Here is a 19473-nt window from a genome sequence, read left to right as displayed (position 1 = left end):
TGCAATTGGGAATCAGATCATTACTGAGCTTAATTTGTCTGAAAAAAAACAGGCATACTTTGGTCTTTGACTGAACACTTTTTCTTAAAATACAGAAATGTTTAAACTGGATACAAACAACTCACTCTATATCCCTGAAAGTCAAACTTGATTATCAGAATTTCCAAAAGATTGTGAAAAGACTGATCTTTTTAATCAATACTTCGCGTCGGTGTTCAATTATTGTAATAAAGAAGTTGAAACGGAACGTACAAGTGAACTAAGCATATTTAAATACAAAAGGAATGCATTAGCGAAATGTTTTGCGAACTAATCGCAGACAAATCAACCGGACCACCAATAGGGAACACGCTTTTGAAAAGCTATCACAAATTCCTGCCCAAATCAACGAAATCTGCTATTTGCTTTCTGCAAGGCAAACGAATGAGAACTGATGTCGACGAAAGCTGCATTCTGCAGGGCGTTGGGAATACTTCATATCGGAAATAAATAGCGAGAATAACAAAGGTGGCAATTTGTCTACTTGTGCGACCCCTATTTTTTGTTCAACGCCATTGGACAAATGAGTACCGTCCAAAACTGACTGAAGGTTGTTTGCCAAAACCGATCTTATTGCACAAAGTATTTTACCGTGTAGTCCGAAACGCATCAATTTCTGTAGTGACAGGGTCCACTTTGTCGAATGCCCTCTCAAAGTCTATAAAACAGACAAAGTCCGATATTTTGTTAAGAATATGATTCGATATGATTGATTTGAGGTAGTTCACAGCTTGTATCATTGAGTGCCCTTTCCGGAAGTTGAACTGTGTTGGTACCAAAAAGTGCTACCTGGATCCGGATATGACTGTAAATTTTTCCTGTTTGTATTTTATATACACAAGAGAGAAGACTGATCACCCTATAAATATCAGCGTCTGCTTTGCTCCCTTTGCCTTTAAATAAGGTTTTGACATAACAGTTCTTCCAAGTTTGAGGTAAAATCCCGTTGTTAAAACAAAAGGTAAAAATATCCAAATTGTATGAGAATATGACAACAAACCCTTGTTTTAGTGAGTCGTAGGTGATCCGCTCCTGTCCGGCCGTTTTGCCGTTTAGTTTGCAGTGAAGTTCACTAACAATTCGGGAGGTTTGATATCTTCATTCAGTTCTTCCGGGTAGTTCCAGTTGGAAAATGCGTAATCAAGGTTTCCAGCGTTTGAGTTTATGGATAATTAGATTAAATTGGTGTCCGAAGTGATGTATAGTGTATCGAAATGATTCTTCCATTCTGCTAAGGTAGATTGAGACGTTGGTGGAGGAGTAGATTTCGATTTCAGAATATTCCAGAATTTCTTCCTGTCAGATTCTGCTGTACAAATTATTGATTCTTCATTTTCTCGTTTCATTAATGCTTTTTCGGCTCGACATAAATGTTTGAACTGAACTGTTTCCTGAGTGTGATATATGTTTGTAGATATGTCTTGCGGTTAGTGTATGCCAATGTTGGTCCCCGGTGCTTCTGATATATCGTTTTATCGAACCATATTAGTGATTTTTGAATTTTTGTTGAAATTCGAGCTTCTTGGAAGGCTTCTGCAAACCGGTTATAATATCCATTCAAGTCTATGTCCAGCGTACCAACATCAAATTGTCCAAATTACTGCTTCAATATTTTAGTGTTGACCCTACGGACTGTATAGCGAATACTCTCAGCACACTTCGAGTTTAGTTTGAACTCAGCAGTGATGGCGTGGTGTTTTGTGATTTGTTTTGGTCTCACCTGAATTGTGGGTGTGGAGATCAGATTAGTTGAGCAGAAAACAAGATCGATTCTGCTGCACCCATTATGTGCTTGCTATGTAGGTTGCTCAGGATCGTTGGCACATTGTAAGTTGTACGACTGCAGGAATTTGCACAGCTCCTGACCGCGCTCCCCTCCCTTGTCCGTTCTGCAATTGAACTCTCCGCCCAATATAATTGTGTCATTGCTGTTACAGTGTCTCAAAATATCCAGTAGGATTCCGACTATGTTTTCAAGCTCTATTTCGGGTTAGAAACCTGCTGAAATTAGTTTTGTAGAGATTGTCGGCAATTAGATGCGTAAAATTTTTCTCTCCATAAAAATCGACTAGAAAAAAGTGACAAAAGTTTTTTTACCTAAAACATTCTGTAAAATATAGTGCTCAAACAGAAATGAATACATGAAAAATCTTTATTTGAAAATAGTGTCTAAAATAATTTGTCATTGTTTTTGGAATCGCTACAGAGAGGAAAACAAATGTAATGAAGCATTAAATGCAAAACTAACAGCAATCAGAACCTTGCAAACCTGGACAACTCAACGGGTGCTAAGCCCAAAATTACAATCTTCAAAGCCTTTTCTACTACGAACAAAAATGCTATTTTCAGCTTCCCGCATGAAAGTTGTGTCTTCTCACTCAAATGATGTCGGTTGCGGTGAGAAAACAGCTTAAGAAGAGAAAGTCTACCCTCACAGCTCATTGGGACCTCTGAATGGTTTTTATTAATTTTAGCTGATGCTGCAATTGGGAATCAGATCATTACTGAGCTTAATTTGTCTGAAAAAAACAGGCTTACTTTGGTCTTTGACTGAACACTTTTTTATTTAAATACAGAAATGTTTAAACTGGATACAAACAACTCACTCTATATCCCTGAAAGTCAAACTTGAATATCAGAAGTTCCAAAAGATTGTCAAAAGACTAAACTTTTTAATCAATACTTCGCGTCGGTGTTCAATTATTGTAATAAAGAAGTCGAAACGGAACGTACAAGTGAACTAAGCATATTTAAATACAAAAGGAACGCATTGTACTAATCGCAGACAAATCAACCGGACCACCAATAGGGAACACGCTTTTGAAAAGCTATCACAAATTCCTGCCCAAATCAACGAAATCTGCTATTTGCTTTCTGCAGGGCATATGAATGAAAACTGATGTCGACGAAAGCTGCATTCTGCAGGGCGTCGGGGCTTGTTGTCCCTAAAGTCCTATAGTCTGCATAGAAAATGACGTCGCAGTTGATGTCTTGTAAAAAATACTTCATATCGGCAATAAATAGTGAGAATAACAAAGGTGACAATTTGTCTCCTTGCACGACCCCTATTTTTTGTTCAACGCCATTGGACAAATGAGTACCGTCCAAAACTGAAGGAAGGTTGTTCGCCAAAACCGATCTTATTGCACAAAGTATTTTACCGTGTAGTCCGAAACGCATCAATTTCTATGTCCAGCTTACCAACATCAAATTGTCTGAACTACTGCTCCAATATTTTAGTGTTGACCCTACGGACGGTATGGCGAATACTCTCAGCACACTTCGAGTTTAGTTTGAACTCAGCAGTGATGGCGTGGTGTTTCGTAACTTGTGTTGGTCTAACCCGAATTGTGGATTTGGAGATCAGATTAGTTGATTGGAAAACGAGATCGATTGTGCTGCACCCATTATGTGCTTGGTATGTAGGTTGCTCAAGATCGTTGGCACATTGTAAGTTGTACGATTGCAAGAATTTGCACAGCTCCTGACCGCGCTCCCCTCCCTTGTCCGTTCTGCAAATGAAATCTCCGCCCAATATAATTGTGTCATTGCTGTTACAGTGTCTCAAAATATCCAGTAGGGTTCCGACTACGTACTCAAGCACTATTTCGGGTTAGAAACATGCTGAAATTAGTTTTGTAGAGATAGTAGGCAATTGGATGCGTAAAATTTTTCTCTCCATAAAAATCGACTAGAAAAAAGTGACAAAAAATTTTTTTACCTAAAGCGTTCTGTAAAATATAGTGCTCAAACAGAAATGAATACTTGAAAAATCTTTATTTGAAAATAGTGTCTAAAATAACTTGTCATTGTTTTTGTAATCGCTACAGAGAGGAAAAAAAAAATGTAATGAAGCATTAAATGCAAAACTAACATCAATCAGAACCTTGCAAACCTGGACAACTCAACGGGTGCTAAGCCCAAAATTACAATCTTCAAAGCCTTTTTTACTACGAACAATAATGCTATTTTCAGCTTCCCGCATGAAAGTTGTGTCTTCTCACTCAAATGATGTCGGTTGCGGTGAGAAAACAGTTTAAGAAGAGAAAGTCTACCCTCACAGATCATTGGGACCTCTGAATGGTTTTTATTAATTTTAGCTGATCCTGCAATTGGGAATCAGATCATTATTGAGCTTAATTTGTCTGAAAAAAACAGGCATACTTTGGTCTTTGACTGAACACTTTTTCTTAAAATACAGAAATGTTTAAACTGGATACAAACAACTCACTCTATATCCCTGAAAGTCAAACTTGATTATCAGAATTTCCAAAAGATTGTAAAAAGACTGATCTTTTTAATCAATACTTCGCGTCGGTGTTCAATTATTGTAATAAAGAAGTTGAAACGGAACGTACAAGTGAACTAAGCATATTTAAATACAAAAGGAACGCATTAGCGAAATGTTTTGCGAACTAATCGCAGACAAATCAACCGGACCACCAATAGGGAACACGCTTTTGAAAAGCTATCACAAATTCCTGCCCAAATCAACGAAATCTGCTATTTGCTTTCTGCAAGGCAAACGAATGAAAACTGATGTCGACGAAAGCTGCATTCTGCAGGGCGTTGGGAATACTTCATATCGGAAATAAATAGCGAGAATAACGAAGGTGACAATTTGTCTCCTTGTGCGACCCCTATTTTTTGTTCAACGCCATTGAACAAATGAGTACCGTCCAAAACTGAATGAAGGTTGTTTGCCAAAACCGATCTTATTGCACAAATATATCGAAGAAATAGAGAAACAACAGACAACTTTGAATCAAGACATGGTTTAGTACTCATTGTTATTACAAACAACATTCCTCATGAACATATATCACTAAAAGACGAACAGTTCGACTGCTTAACTGTTCAAAATAAATTTGAAATAGACGGTAATGTTTTGCAGTCATGGAACGCCTCATCCCACTGTTTACCAATGGAAAATAAATGATTGAAATAAAGTTGATTGAAAACCTTTGCATCGTGGCAGACGACGCTAATGTCGACGAATTAGTACAACAATAGTATCAATTGTTACGAGATATAATAGATGAAACTAGACCAAAAGCAATCAAATTTAGAAAAATTTAGGTGCCACGTACCCCTTGACTTTCAAATTCTACCTAAAATTTTTTAAAGCTGAAAATTTTGAAAAAAAGGTAAAAAATTAGGCCAACTGAAAAAAAAATTAACAGCCTCGATACAGAAATCACTGTTTGTCTTAAAAAAAACACGCATACTTTGGTCTTTAAATGAAGACTTTTTAGTAAAATACAAAAATGTTTAACTTGGATACAAACAACTCACTCTATATTCCTGACAGTCGAACTTCGGCTGTCAGGAAAAACAAAATTTCCAAAAGATTGTGAAAAGACTGAACTTTTTAGTCAATACTTCGCGTCGGTGTTCAATTATTGTAATAAAGAAGTGGGGATCTTTTCCGTTTGTGCCCCCCAGTACGTTATGCTCCCCCCCAGTCACAGAGCACGTGTCATTACATAGTAAATCATTATGTAAAAATTTTGCACGTGCGTCTGGGGGTTGCAAATAATATGCACCCACTAAGCTGGGGGGGGCACAAACGGAAAAGATCCAGAAGTCGAAATGGAACGTACAAGTGAACTAAGCATATTTAATTACAAAAGGAACGCATTAGCGAAAAGTTTTGCGAACTAATCGCAGACAAATCAACCGGACCACCAATAGGGAACACGCTTTTGAAAAGCTATCACAAATTCCTGCGCAAATCAACGAAAACTGCTATTTGCTTTCTGCAGGGCAAATGAACGAAAACTGATATCGACGAAAGCTGCATTCTGCAGGGCGTCGGGGCTTGTTGTCCCTAAAGTCCTATCGTCTGCATAGAAAATGACGTCGCAGTCGATGTCTTGTAAAAAATACTTCATATCGGCAATAAATAGTGAGAATAACAAAGGTGACAATATGTCTCCTTGCGCGACCCCTATTTTTTGTTCAACGCCATTGAACAAATGAGTACCGTCCATAACTGAATGAAGGTTGTTTGCCAAAACCGATCTTATTGCACAAATATATCGAAGAAATAGAGAAACAACAGACAACTTTGAATCAAGACATGGTTTAGTACTCATTGTTATTACAAACAACATTCCTCATGAACATATATCACTAAAAGACGAACAGTTCGACTGCTTAACTGTTCAAAATAAATTTGAAATAGACGGTAATGTTTTGCAGTCGTGGAACGCCTCATCCCACTGTTTACCAATGGAAAATAAATGATTGAAATAAAGTTGATTGAAAACCTTTGCATCGTGGCAGACGACGCTAATGTCGACGAATTAGTACAACAATAGTATCAATTGTTACGAGATATAATAGATGAAACTAGACCAAAAGCAATCAAATTTAGAAAAATTTAGGTGCCACATACCCCTTGACTTTCAAATTCTACCTAAAATTTTTTAAAGCTGAAAATTTTGAAAAAAAGGTAAAAAATTAGGCCAACTGAAAAAAAAATTAACAGCCTCGATACAGAAATCACTGTTTGTCTTAAAAAAAACACGCATACTTTGGTCTTTAAATGAAGACTTTTTAGTAAAATACAAAAATGTTTAACTTGGATACAAACAACTCACTCTATATTCCTGACAGTCGAACTTCGGCTGTCAGGAAAAACAAAATTTCCAAAAGATTGTGAAAAGACTGAACTTTTTAGTCAATACTTCGCGTCGGTGTTCAATTATTGTAATAAAGAAGTGGGGATCTTTTCCGTTTGTGCCCCCCAGTACGTTATGCTCCCCCCCAGTCACAGAGCACGTGTCATTACATAGTAAATCATTATGTAAAAATTTTGCACGTGCGTCTGGGGGTTGCAAATAATATGCACCCACTAAGCTGGGGGGGCACAAACGGAAAAGATCCAGAAGTCGAAATGGAACGTACAAGTGAACTAAGCATATTTAATTACAAAAGGAACGCATTAGCGAAAAGTTTTGCGAACTAATCGCAGACAAATCAACCGGACCACCAATAGGGAACACGCTTTTGAAAAGCTATCACAAATTCCTGCGCAAATCAACGAAAACTGCTATTTGCTTTCTGCAGGGCAAATGAACGAAAACTGATATCGACGAAAGCTGCATTCTGCAGGGCGTCGGGGCTTGTTGTCCCTAAAGTCCTATCGTCTGCATAGAAAATGACGTCGCAGTCGATGTCTTGTAAAAAATACTTCATATCGGCAATAAATAGTGAGAATAACAAAGGTGACAATTTGTCTCCTTGCGCGACCCCTATTTTTTGTTCAACGCCATTGAACAAATGAGTACCGTCCAAAACTGAATGAAGGTTGTTTGCCAAAACCGATCTTATTGCACAAATATATCGAAGAAATAGAGAAACAACAGACAACTTTGAATCAAGACATGGTTTAGTACTCATTGTTATTACAAACAACATTCCTCATGAACATATATCACTAAAAGACGAACAGTTCGACTGCTTAACTGTTCAAAATAAATTTGAAATAGACGGTAATGTTTTGCAGTCATGGAACGCCTCATCCCACTGTTTACCAATGGAAAATAAATGATTGAAATAAAGTTGATTGAAAACCTTTGCATCGTGGCAGACGACGCTAATGTCGACGAATTAGTACAACAATAGTATCAATTGTTACGAGATATAATAGATGAAACTAGACCAAAAGCAATCAAATTTAGAAAAATTTAGGTGCCACGTACCCCTTGACTTTCAAATTCTACCTAAAATTTTTTAAAGCTGAAAATTTTGAAAAAAAGGTAAAAAATTAGGCCAACTGAAAAAAAAATTAACAGCCTCGATACAGAAATCACTGTTTGTCTTAAAAAAACACGCATACTTTGGTCTTTAAATGAAGACTTTTTAGTAAAATACAAAAATGTTTAACTTGGATACAAACAACTCACTCTATATTCCTGACAGTCGAACTTCGGCTGTCAGGAAAAACAAAATTTCCAAAAGATTGTGAAAAGACTGAACTTTTTAGTCAATACTTCGCGTCGGTGTTCAATTATTGTAATAAAGAAGTGGGGATCTTTTCCGTTTGTGCCCCCCAGTACGTTATGCTCCCCCCCCCCAGTCACAGAGCACGTGTCATTACATAGTAAATCATTATGTAAAAATTTTGCACGTGCGTCTGGGGGTTGCAAATAATATGCACCCACTAAGCTGGGGGGGGGGGCACAAACGGAAAAGATCCAGAAGTCGAAATGGAACGTACAAGTGAACTAAGCATATTTAATTACAAAAGGAACGCATTAGCGAAAAGTTTTGCGAACTAATCGCAGACAAATCAACCGGACCACCAATAGGGAACACGCTTTTGAAAAGCTATCACAAATTCCTGCGCAAATCAACGAAAACTGCTATTTGCTTTCTGCAGGGCAAATGAACGAAAACTGATATCGACGAAAGCTGCATTCTGCAGGGCGTCGGGGCTTGTTGTCCCTAAAGTCCTATCGTCTGCATAGAAAATGACGTCGCAGTCGATGTCTTGTAAAAAATACTTCATATCGGCAATAAATAGTGAGAATAACAAAGGTGACAATTTGTCTCCTTGCGCGACCCCTATTTTTTGTTCAACGCCATTGGACAAATGAGTACCGTCCAAAACTGACTGAAGGTTGCTTGTCAAAACCGATCTTATTGCAAAAGTATTTTACCGTGTAGTCCGAAACGCATCAATTTCTGTAGTGACAGGGTCCACTTTGTCGAATGCCCTCTCAAAGTCTATAAAACAGACATAGTACGATATTTTGTTATGAATATGATTCGTTATGGTTGATTTGAGGTAGTTCACAGCTTGTATCGTCGAGTGCCCTTTCCGGAAGCCGTACTGTGTTGGTAGCAAAAAGTTCTCGAGTTGATCGACTACCCTTTTATGGGAGTGGCTTTCTTAATTTGCCTTTTCAGCATGATTGAAAAATGTTGGTTTGATGTAATAAAATTAATGTGTGATGTTAGTGGAAGAAAAATACTTATTTGAGGCGCATGGATGAGCTCTGCTGGAAGAGGCAAAAACTCAAACACGGTGTCTCCGGGACAACAAAAATCGTCTCTTACGCAAAGTCAAGGGAAAGGATACGCCGATTCTTCACATGAAGCTAGGTGTCCTGTTGTATTCTATGGAGGCGAAGTGGAGGCATTTGAAAATCATATCATCAGTATTCAAACCGCACTGTCCAATCAAAACTTCAATTTTACACGAAAAACAACGTTGCAGTCGTACAACACTGCGTTTAGCCCGGATTTTTTCTTGTTCCAAAGAAATGTTCTCAAACAGGTAATTTATTTAATTTCGCTATATCTCTGAAGTATCCAATTTAGGTGACAAGATCTACTACAGCAACAAGAGCTCTCGAACAGATCAGCGAAAAGCGCAAAGAACCGTACGCTGACGTCTTTCCGTTTTTCGAACAAAGATCAGTTTAGCGCTTCTTCGAAGCTGCTGCCTCAGCCTCAGAGGGTGTCGGTCGTTGCGAAAGAATGAACCAACGAAAAAATCGCCTCTGCCATTATACATGAGGGACGGCTGAACGGTTTCTAATGTTTAATTGCTCTCAAACGAAGTTTGTAGCATTTGTCAATGTTTAATTTCGCATGTCAATGTTTAATTTCGCTATACATGTCTTTATAGCGAAATTAAACATGTCAATGTTTAATTTCGCTATAAAGTTATGTTTTCTACTGTTCTCGTCTCAAAAATCCCGTATTCAATCTTGTCTATAAAATTTCAATCAATTCAATTCACAAATGAAATAGGGGACGTGCGTTTCCGGTTAGATGAGAACTTGATTGATTAAATTGGAACTTGATGGGAAGAGATTTTGATTTTCTTTAAAAATTCGTTTTCTTAGTAGGAGTTTTAACGTACTATTCTAGGAATAACGCAAGAATGAGAGGTTTTGTAAGTTTGCCGCCAAATATTAATTAGATTCAATTTCTTGAAAAGAGCTATCTAGCATCTAATTCCAAATAATTGCAGCCCCACAAACAATTTTAGAGCTTTTTCCTTTTCTAGAAAATTTTTTTTCTTAAAAAAAAACATTTTTTTGAAGAGAACAGCAAAAAGGGATGAAGAAATCCATTTTGAGTAGTTTTCACAATTTTTTTTCTTTATTTAAATTATTTATAATACAGTTCCTATAATTCTTCCGTTGTTATCGAATAGTTACTTATATATATATTACCTAATTTGAAATCTTTAAGAAGCCAGAGAAACCATCAAAAAACATCGAAGAAATCACAAGAACATTTTTTTCAAGTACGCCACTCATCTCGGCAAACAACAAGAATTGATTCGCTGAAATCAAGCTCTGTCCTGTTTTTAAACTAAATCGCAAACAGGAGTGAGTGCTACGTAATAACTTGATCATTATCAAGCTGAAGTTTTAATTCCGATCAGAGTTTAATTTCTTAATATAGATTGTAATGTCCTTTCCGACGATTTTTAAGGACATTAAAGTGCAAGAGAACAAAAATAACAATAAAAATAACATCCAAAACTGTCAGAACTCAGTTTTCTTGCAATTTAAAGAATTATTAGCATTGAACTCAAACAATTAATAGTACAATTTATGGTATTATAGATTTCAACGAGACTATTTAATACTCAGACTGTGGCACAAACAGCCGAAAAATAACAATGTAGTCGAAACTCAAATATTCACTAAATTTTAAAGAAAACAATTAATTTTTGAGTACTCAATACCATGAACTAGCAACTGAAAATATTTTATTAGCTACTATTGAGCGCGTTAAAATTGCAATCAGACACTGTCCTGTTTTAAACTAAATCGAAAACAGGAGTGAGTGCTACGTAATATCTTGATCATTATCAAGCTGAAGTTTTAATTCCGATCAGAGTTTAATTTCTTAATATAGATTGTAAGTGTGCAGTAAATGAAATGACAGCTGTACTCTTTTTTAAATCTAAAATGAGAAAGAAGGAGTTATGAGTAAATTTTTAAATTAATTTTTTATGGAACTTATCAACTGATTGATCTAAGAACTTGGTTAGCAAATCATATAAACCCATTTATGCAAAAAAGAAACATAAGAAGCTGAAAAGAAAGGAGAACTCCAATGTGTGTAAAACTTTGTGTCAAAGTCTGGAAAATATTCTGAAAAATTCAAAACTGCTCAATAGCAGTCTTCCTGTCTTTAAAATAAGCGAACGTCAAGAATGGCAGTCTAATTTGGTTAACGCTTGGTCAGGAGGTTGATCAGGCTTGTTTTAGTTCTAAGACAAGTAAAAAAATGACAATTAATGAGAAATCAACAAAGATTCAGGTTTAACGTACAAAGAAATTGCAGTAAAAAATTACATTCACATGGAAAGAATTAGCTAGGACTTCTTGTTTTTGAGGTTAGATAATTCAAAACCCACAATAAACAATACTTAGGGGCTGAATTTCTTCAAAATTGGAGTGTTTTTGAAACAAAATTTGCACTTTTGCAACCTCAGAATGCCAATTAGACTCTTCAAACACTGGCCTAATTGAGAAGAAAATAGGAAAAACAAATGTAGTCAAAACTGAAAAATTTTTCAGAGTTAATAAGCGTCAATTACGCATCCTTTATTTTTTAACTGAAAATAAAATATAGATTTATCCACTGTTCATTATTTACTTCCGACAATTTTTAAGGACATTAAAGTGCAAGAGAACAAAAATAACAATAGAAATAACATCCAAAACTGTCAGAACTCAGTTTTCTTGCAATTTAAAGAATTATTAGCATTGAACTCAAACAATTAATAGTATAATTTATGGTATTATACATTTCAACGAGACTATTCAAGGCTGTGCCAAAAAGAGCCGAAAAATAACAATGTAGTCGAAACTCAAAAATTCACTAAATTTTGAAGAAAACAAATAATTTTTGAGTACTCAATACCTTGAACTAGCAACTGAAAATATTTTATTAGCTACTATTGAGCGCGTTAAAGTTTCGATCAGACACTGTCCTGTTTTTAAACTAAATCGCAAACAGGGGTGAGTGCTACGTAATAACTTGATCATTATCAAGCTGAAGTTTTAATTCCGATCAGAGTTTAATTTCTTAATATAGATTGTAAGTGCAGAAGTAAATGAAATGACAGCTGTACTCTTTTATAAATCTAAAATGAGAAAGAAAAGTTCAATAATTTATTCCTGCTGGATAATCACGAGCGGAGTTATGAGTAAATTTTTAAATTATTTTTTTATGGAACTTATCAAATGATTGATCTAAGAAATTGGTTAGCAAATCATATAAACCCATTTATGCTAAAGAGAAACAGAAGCTGAAAAGAAAGAACTCCAATGTGGGTAAAACTTTGTGTCAAAGTCTGGAAAATATTCTGAAAAATTAAAAACTGCTCAATTGCACATAGTCTTCCTGTCTTTAAAATAAGCTATAAGAAATTGCAGTAAAAAAAGAAAAAAATGCATTCACATGGAAAGAATTAGCTAGAACTTCTTGTTTTTGAGGTTAGATAATTCAAAACCCACAATAAACATTACTTAGGGGCTGAATTTCTTCTAAATTTGATTAATGTTTTTGAAACAAAATTTGCATTTTTGCAACCTCAGAATGCCAATTAGACTCTTCAAACACTGGCCTAAGTGAGAGGAAAGTAGGAAAAACAAATGTAGTCAAAACTCAAAATTTTAGCGGCAGTTACGCATCCTTTATTTTTGTAACTGAAATTAAAATTTAGATTTATCCACTGTTCATTATTTACTTCCGACAATTTTTAAGGACATTAAAGTGCAAGAGAACAAAAATAACAATAAAAATAACATCCAAAACTGTCAGAACTCAGTTTTCTTGCAATTTAAAGAATTATTAGCATTGAACTCAAACAATTAATAGTACAGTTTATGGTATTATAGATTTCAACGAGACTATTTAATACACGGACTGGCAAAAACAGCCGAAAAATAATGTAGTCGAAACTCAAAAATTCACTAAATTTTAAAGAAAACAAATAATTTTCGAGTACTTAATGCCATGAACTAGCAACTGAAATATTTTATTAGCTACTATTGAGCGCGTTAAAATTTCAATCAGACACTGTCAGTATTGAGACTAAGTAGCAAAACAAAGAACAAATAATGGGCAAAGTTCAAAACATTTTTTATATATTAATGAAAACAGTGTCAGTCAAAAGTTCATTTTTTGCCCACAGACAAATTTATACAACAGTGTTTAAGCACCATTAAAGCACATACATCGCCGTTAGTATACTTTGCTAAAAAGTTACGAGAAATATGATGAAACAAAATGATCTAACAACCGCAAAATTGTTATATGCTTTAAACTACGAGACCAATAATAGCGTGGTTATCTCTTCGAAACTCTAAATTCGAAAATATTGAATTTACTAACGTAGTTGAGTAAAAATAACAAAATTGCCTCCAAATGTGAACAAAATTAGTGTAAAAAGTGAATGCTCATGACTGGGCTTTCCATTGATGACATCCCGATTCCCCACGATAAGTATATCGATCGGCCAAAATGTACTGAACAAAAAAAAACCCTGTTGAGTGTATAGTTTCTACCCCCCCCCCCCTACTACCTCCACTAAAGGTTGCATTGGAACAACAAGAGAACGATCTACAGCCAATGAACAAAGTAATAAAAGCATCAAGTCCAAACAACAGAAATACCGGCGAAGCATAATGAAGTCTCCACCACTATCCTCAACCAGGAAACTTAACGACTTTAGGAACGGACATCGAAAAGTGCGAGGCTTTCAATACTGGCTGCTTACTATTAAAAGCTAAAATAAGCTTATAAAATAAAACACTATTTGGATAAAATCTGGATTAAATTGCCCCCGGTAATGAAGAAGATTTGAATTGTGGTATGCTTTGTTGGCTCTCTGCGAGATTCAGATGCACGTTATCATTCGGCCTGATCCAGCCACTAATGTGAATTTTTGTCCTATATGACAAACAGAAAAGATCTAAAGTTTTAGTAAATGACTCAAGCTAAGTGAAATTGTGTTTGTCTTAGTTTTATCATTGGCTATATAAAGTGAACATCAATTCGGTTTCTGGATTTTTTGAGCGGTCAAATTGTTTAGGACGCAATGAAAAGGAGAAAGTCAACAACGACACTTGCACTCTCAACTCAAGCAGCTCAAATTGTTCAGAACAGCTCGCCCCCAGTGTTCAATTTGTTTGTTATATATCTAGTTGACGATATCAATTACCAGCCCAAAAAGTCCGTCTTTACTGACTGGATCGCTGCTTTCAATTCCGACCCAGCCAATCCCTTCTTTTCAATTGTCATAGTGGTTTCGGAGGCTGTGAAGTTGAACAAGAACAGCTCTAAACCTGCATGTATTGACAAAGTGCGCAGTTTTTATGGATTTTCGAGGGCCTTTGAGTACAAGTGCATATTTTTGTTCTCTAGTTCAAATAATACAATAACTGCCAATTTTGCGTTTGAAGTTTTCATTTCTAAGCTGAAAGAATCCGTCACAATAGCTGTGGACGTGCTTCTAGCCGAGAATGAAGAATTGTTGAAGAAAGAATGGGACCAGCGAGAAAGTGCGGATTGGAACATGGTCGCTTACTTGAGGTCTTACGAAACATTGATGGAATTTTACAAAGCGATCAAAATTCATCAAGCAGTGCACGAAAGCTACTTGGAGCTGAAAGCGTATGTGGAACAAGTGGTTTTAAATTACCGCAATGGTGCGTTGATTCCTTGGGTTAAAATGTTACTTGCCGAGCAACCACGTTGGCCTGGCCTTACTTTGAACGAGTCTGTCATTATCCGCAATAGGGACCTGATTTTGGCAGACAAGCAGAAACTAACTTTCTTAGATTTGCAAAATCTCATCTTTTCCAATATCTTTTTCCAGTATCTCAGGGATGCCTCCTCAATTGTGCAGTTGTTTTGTGCTACTTTGGATTTTATTACCTTTACGAGAGTTGTGTTGCTGACTGTTCTGGTCCCTGATAAGTGTACCTCGGTGCATGCCGTCGACTGCTGGTCATTCGTGACTGCTCTATCGGTGCTATTGTACTGCAAGAACGAAGCCAATGTCAATTTGTTTGACTTCCCAGCACTCACGGTCAACCTGTGGGAGGTGGCAAGAACTGCGCTGGAGAATCTGGGCAAGGCGGTAGGATTGTACTCCAAGGAGAAGCAGACGACTGAACAGATTCAGGTAACGTGAAAAAGAACAATGTTCAATATTACACGGAACTTTAGTAAGCACGTTAAGGCAGAATAATTGCTTACTCTGTGTAATTATTACCCTACTGTTGCTATCTAAAGACGTTTCTCTAAATCGTGACGGCACCCAGCTATTAAAAGTTTCATTGAAAAGATATGAGAATTTGATTGCGGCGGTATATCAAACCGAACTGTTCTGCTGAAAGAACAACCAATTTTCAGATTTTTACGCTGCGAAATTTCAATGATGTAATATTGAGAAGCAGTCTTGACGAAAATATTGGTCTCGTTTTAGTTTGCATTTGATATAAAATGAAGTAAACTTGATTCAAAAAAATTTTTCGACGGCATTCGGCAATATTATTTTGGAAATGTTTAATGGGTCAAATACTGAATTTGTTCTTGCCTTTAGACGGGTCTGGATATCATGGCGGGTGTGGAACAGAGTGACGATTGTGTTGCTTCATTGCAGTTGAGAAGGGCCCTCAGTTCTAAATCTAACTTTGACGAGAAGTTCGAAGAGCTCATCACCATGGCAATCAGCACCTGCAAACACAAAGGTCGTCTCTCTACAATTCTGATGAAAACCTAAAATCAAAAGCTTGTGTTCAGAACACTCACAGGGTTTCTATTAAATAGAACCAATTAAAAATTGGTTTACCTAAAAAGAAAATTTTAACTGACCCAAAAATGTTTTCTTAAAGATTTGCAAAATATGCAAAATGATACTTGGATTGTATTGAATCCTCGACATTGTTTACAGGCACAGCAACTATTGTGGCTACTGTTTTCGCGTTATGCATTTATACGTTTTTCGTTACTCTAAAATCAAGTTTGTGTGGCAGTTGTTTGGGTCTTCTTTGTTCTGACTTGGGATAAACCAATTAAGCCCGTGGCTCACCACAAAGTCGTGCTTAATTTTTGAAGCTTGATGCATTAAAGTATCAGGAATTGAATGATTTAACTGCAATTAGTCGTCTTCGTTGTGCCATTTTTTGCTTTATCGATTTTTCGTCTGACTAATGTAACGTCTTCCTCATGAAATGAAATGATTTTGTTTCTGCTTTAGATGCCCTTTCTTGTCAGAAAAATATTTTTGTTTTTGGTGAGCGCGTACTCATCAATTATAAGAGTTCGTTCTTTCTTAACAAATTGCCCCGAATTCATTCTTCCCCATCCTTTTTACCCCTTTAGCCAGTGAGGATTGCTACAAGGAGAGTAGTCAGACCAGCCCCACTCCAGTCATTTAGAGCGCAATTTTCCGAAATCAGTCGGTTATGTTCTTTTAATAGCAGCACAGCGATAGCTGGGGCTATTATTGGCCTTGTCTTGGTTTTCACGACACGAAGAGGAGTATTGATTTTAAGTTTTTTTTTTTTACCGGAAGTACTATTTGTTCAGGCGGCGTTTTGTCCTAATACTGAAAGTGAGTAAAATTGCCGTGTGAACTAACTTTTTCTGAGAGAGAGAGAGAGAGATAGAGATAGAGAAGTTTTTTGTTCATGCGCTGCATTCAATGAATGATTTTTTTTCTTGGAAAAGAGTTTTTGAGAGATCGGCGCATAAAGATGACAGTTTTTCGTCCATTTGGGCCCAAATTTTTTAAATTGTAACTTGGTTTCTTTTGTAGCAGTAAATTTTGATCGGTGACGCTTGAATATGCAACCATCTGAAATCGTTACCACGATGTTTGGGAGAGCTTATTAATGCATTTCAAAAAGAAAATTGGCCCATATTTCTCAATTTTGTAAGTTTTTGGCTTTTTTATTAATTTTTTCATTGTTGGCTCTTTGAGCGGGACTCTTTTTTTAAAAAAGTGAATATGTTAACGTCTTTTTGATAGTTCCTGAATTGGATGCCTCTTTTTGATGTGAGGTGTTTTTGTTTTGTAAAATTGCACACATACTTATCGGATTTTGGCGGTTTTTGTCAAAGTTTTTTTGTTTGTTCTTCTAGTTTATTTGCCATAAAAAGTCTTTTGATGCATCATTGGTGTTTTTAGTTTCGTTTTGTTGCTAAATGAACTGTTTTTGGCGATAACTCTTTAAAATTAATTGAAAATTTTTACCTTATTTTGATAATTTTTTTTCCAAATTGTTTTACTGTTTCGCAATTGAGCTGTTTTCACTTCTTACTGAGAAAGGAAGATGGTTATGTAGTGTTCTTAAACCTCGATTGCATAATAACAAGAAAAGTTTTTTGATTTTTCAGAAATTGCGTATTAGTTTTATTTTTTTCACAATGTATGCATTCTTCACATTCTAGAATGTTTCTCTTAAATTCTCCTAAGACCTATAGTTTTATTCGCCCTGCCTTTATTAAATTGAAAACTATCGATCTGCACTAATAATTTTTGTCTTTTCCTTTGATTTTTTAAAGTTCTTTTTTGTTTGCAATTGATTTTATTTAACATATGGCCTGAAGTTTTGCTAGCTTCAATTTTTTAAATTTGGATTAACTCGTTTTCTGCTAATATTCTTAGGTTGTAAATTATTAGTTGTGATTTAAAGCGACCACTAAAATTTATAGTTAAAGCGAAAAAGTTAATTCAGTTACTAATTGAATACTGTTTTTATAATTGGTTTGTTTTTTATATAGGCGTAATGTAATTTTTTAGTTCACTTGGTTTTATCGACTATCCTTATTTTTGACTGAATGTTTTTTGTTGTTAGTATTCAGTTAGTAGGAACCATTTGATTCTTTCACGAAGGCGATTCTTCGAGTCGTTTCCGCCAGTCATTATGAATTTAATTTTAGCCTACCCCAACGAGAATTTTATAAGGCTATTTTGGACGAGAATGTTATAAGGCTAATAAGGCTGAACCGTTGTGTGCTCCTTTTACAGCCTTAAGGTATAAAGAGCTAGGGCTAATTATTTCTGCGCGCGAATAGTAATAATTATAAATTAAAGTTAACGATGGTTTTCGAGTGACTCGATTCCATTGAAAAGTTCTTTCTTTATCATACTTATACTACGCGCACATTGATTTCTACCAGTAACTGAAAAGTAGTGGTCTGTTGACCGTCGTACATGTATTACCTCTTTGGAAGAATGAATTCTGTTTCACAGAAAGTTTTTTATGGAGCGTTTTTAAGAGATTGTGAGTCGAAGTGATTCGTGTGAAATTGTGTAGCTTAGCAATTATGTTTTTTTTAATTTGACTATTTCTATGGCTGATTTTCATTTATATATATATATAACAAATTTGGTTTGTATTTGCTACACTATAGTGACATGTTAGAATTATTACTATTTTATCAGAATGTCCTTTTGTTCGAGAGCTATTTGTGTTTCTGGTCCAAACTTTGTTTTTTGAATATATGGAATTTTTGTTTGTATGGAACTTTATAAAGAACAGTACTTGAAATCTCTAAAGGTGAAAAAATTGGATTTGACCTGTTAAATGTCTGAAAATTCCGCTAAGAAAACTAAAAATTGCTCGTCTAGAAGTGATTATTAAAAAGTTTTATTCCTCAGAAGACAAACAGCTCACTGCTCTGCCTTGATGTATCTTCAGTATTATTTTAATCCATAAAAATGTGTATATATTTTTGCTTTTGTCAAGCAAATCTTAGTTGGTGCAATTATGGCCATTAAAAACGTTAAACAAATCAACCTGAAAGCGATTCTCAGAATACCAGTGGTTTAGACTAACTCCGCTTTCATTGGCTGAGTTAGCTATTGCGGATATTCCCCGCTCGTTGGGTTGAAAATGCAATTGAGACGCTCTCCTCTATTTGGCTGACCAAAGATGTTCACGCAACATGCAGTTTTCATGCTCAAATCCTAGCATCAATAGCAATTATCATTAAGGGTGAAACACACACTGGACAAGTTGACACAAGTTGAGCTGATTAGCTGAGCTGAAATTGACACAAGTTACTTCGATTTTTTGCAAGTAGATTTTTAATTGACGCGAAATGATAGCCATTTTGAACGAGAATGTTATAAGGCTAATATCATTGTCGTTTTTAAGAAAGATGGTTGCAGAATAAGATAATTTGGTTTGCATGAGCTATCTGGGTGATTGGTAGACAAGATTGTGACCATTTATTGTTTGTTATCACTGATCGCAAAATATTTGCGAAAGTGGATCTTTGCAGTGAGTTGAAATCATTCAAATTTTTTCCTCTTCGATTTGATAATTGCATCCTATGATTGAAAAGCTCCCAGACAACAACGCATATGCGCGAAGGAGCTCTGTGAATGATCTGTACTCCAGGTTTATCAATCTTCAATCTTTTTCATTC

The 19473-nt window shown here is 35.7% G+C and overlaps 2 protein-coding genes across 7 annotated transcripts in view; one reads left to right on the top strand and one right to left on the bottom strand.

The window, feature by feature from the left end:
* LOC142336083 (syntaxin-binding protein 1-like) overlaps positions 1 to 19473 on the bottom strand; it is a 631753-nt gene that overhangs the window by 280248 nt on the left and 332032 nt on the right. The gene's annotated exons all lie outside the window — the stretch shown is intronic.
* Positions 9006 to 19473, top strand: part of LOC142336079 (uncharacterized) — a 50503-nt gene continuing 40035 nt past the window's right edge. For 2 of the 3 annotated variants that reach the window (XM_075384595.1, XM_075384594.1), the window contains exons 1-3: positions 9007 to 9328; positions 14120 to 15214; positions 15635 to 15782. In XM_075384595.1, the coding sequence (XP_075240710.1) occupies positions 9041 to 9328; positions 14120 to 15214; positions 15635 to 15782 (1531 nt within the window). In that variant the 5' untranslated portion in view covers positions 9007 to 9040. Of the gene's footprint in view, positions 9329 to 14119; positions 15215 to 15634; positions 15783 to 19473 lie in introns of all 3 variants that reach the window. The other variant, XM_075384596.1, reaches the window with a different exon arrangement.

Source organism: Convolutriloba macropyga, chromosome 3 (genome assembly GCF_964194025.1).
Source record: "Convolutriloba macropyga chromosome 3, txConMacr16.3, whole genome shotgun sequence".
NCBI lineage: Eukaryota > Metazoa > Xenacoelomorpha > Acoela > Convolutidae > Convolutriloba > Convolutriloba macropyga.
Note: the sequence above shows the minus strand (reverse complement) of the source record. Positions and strands in the feature narration are given on the sequence as shown.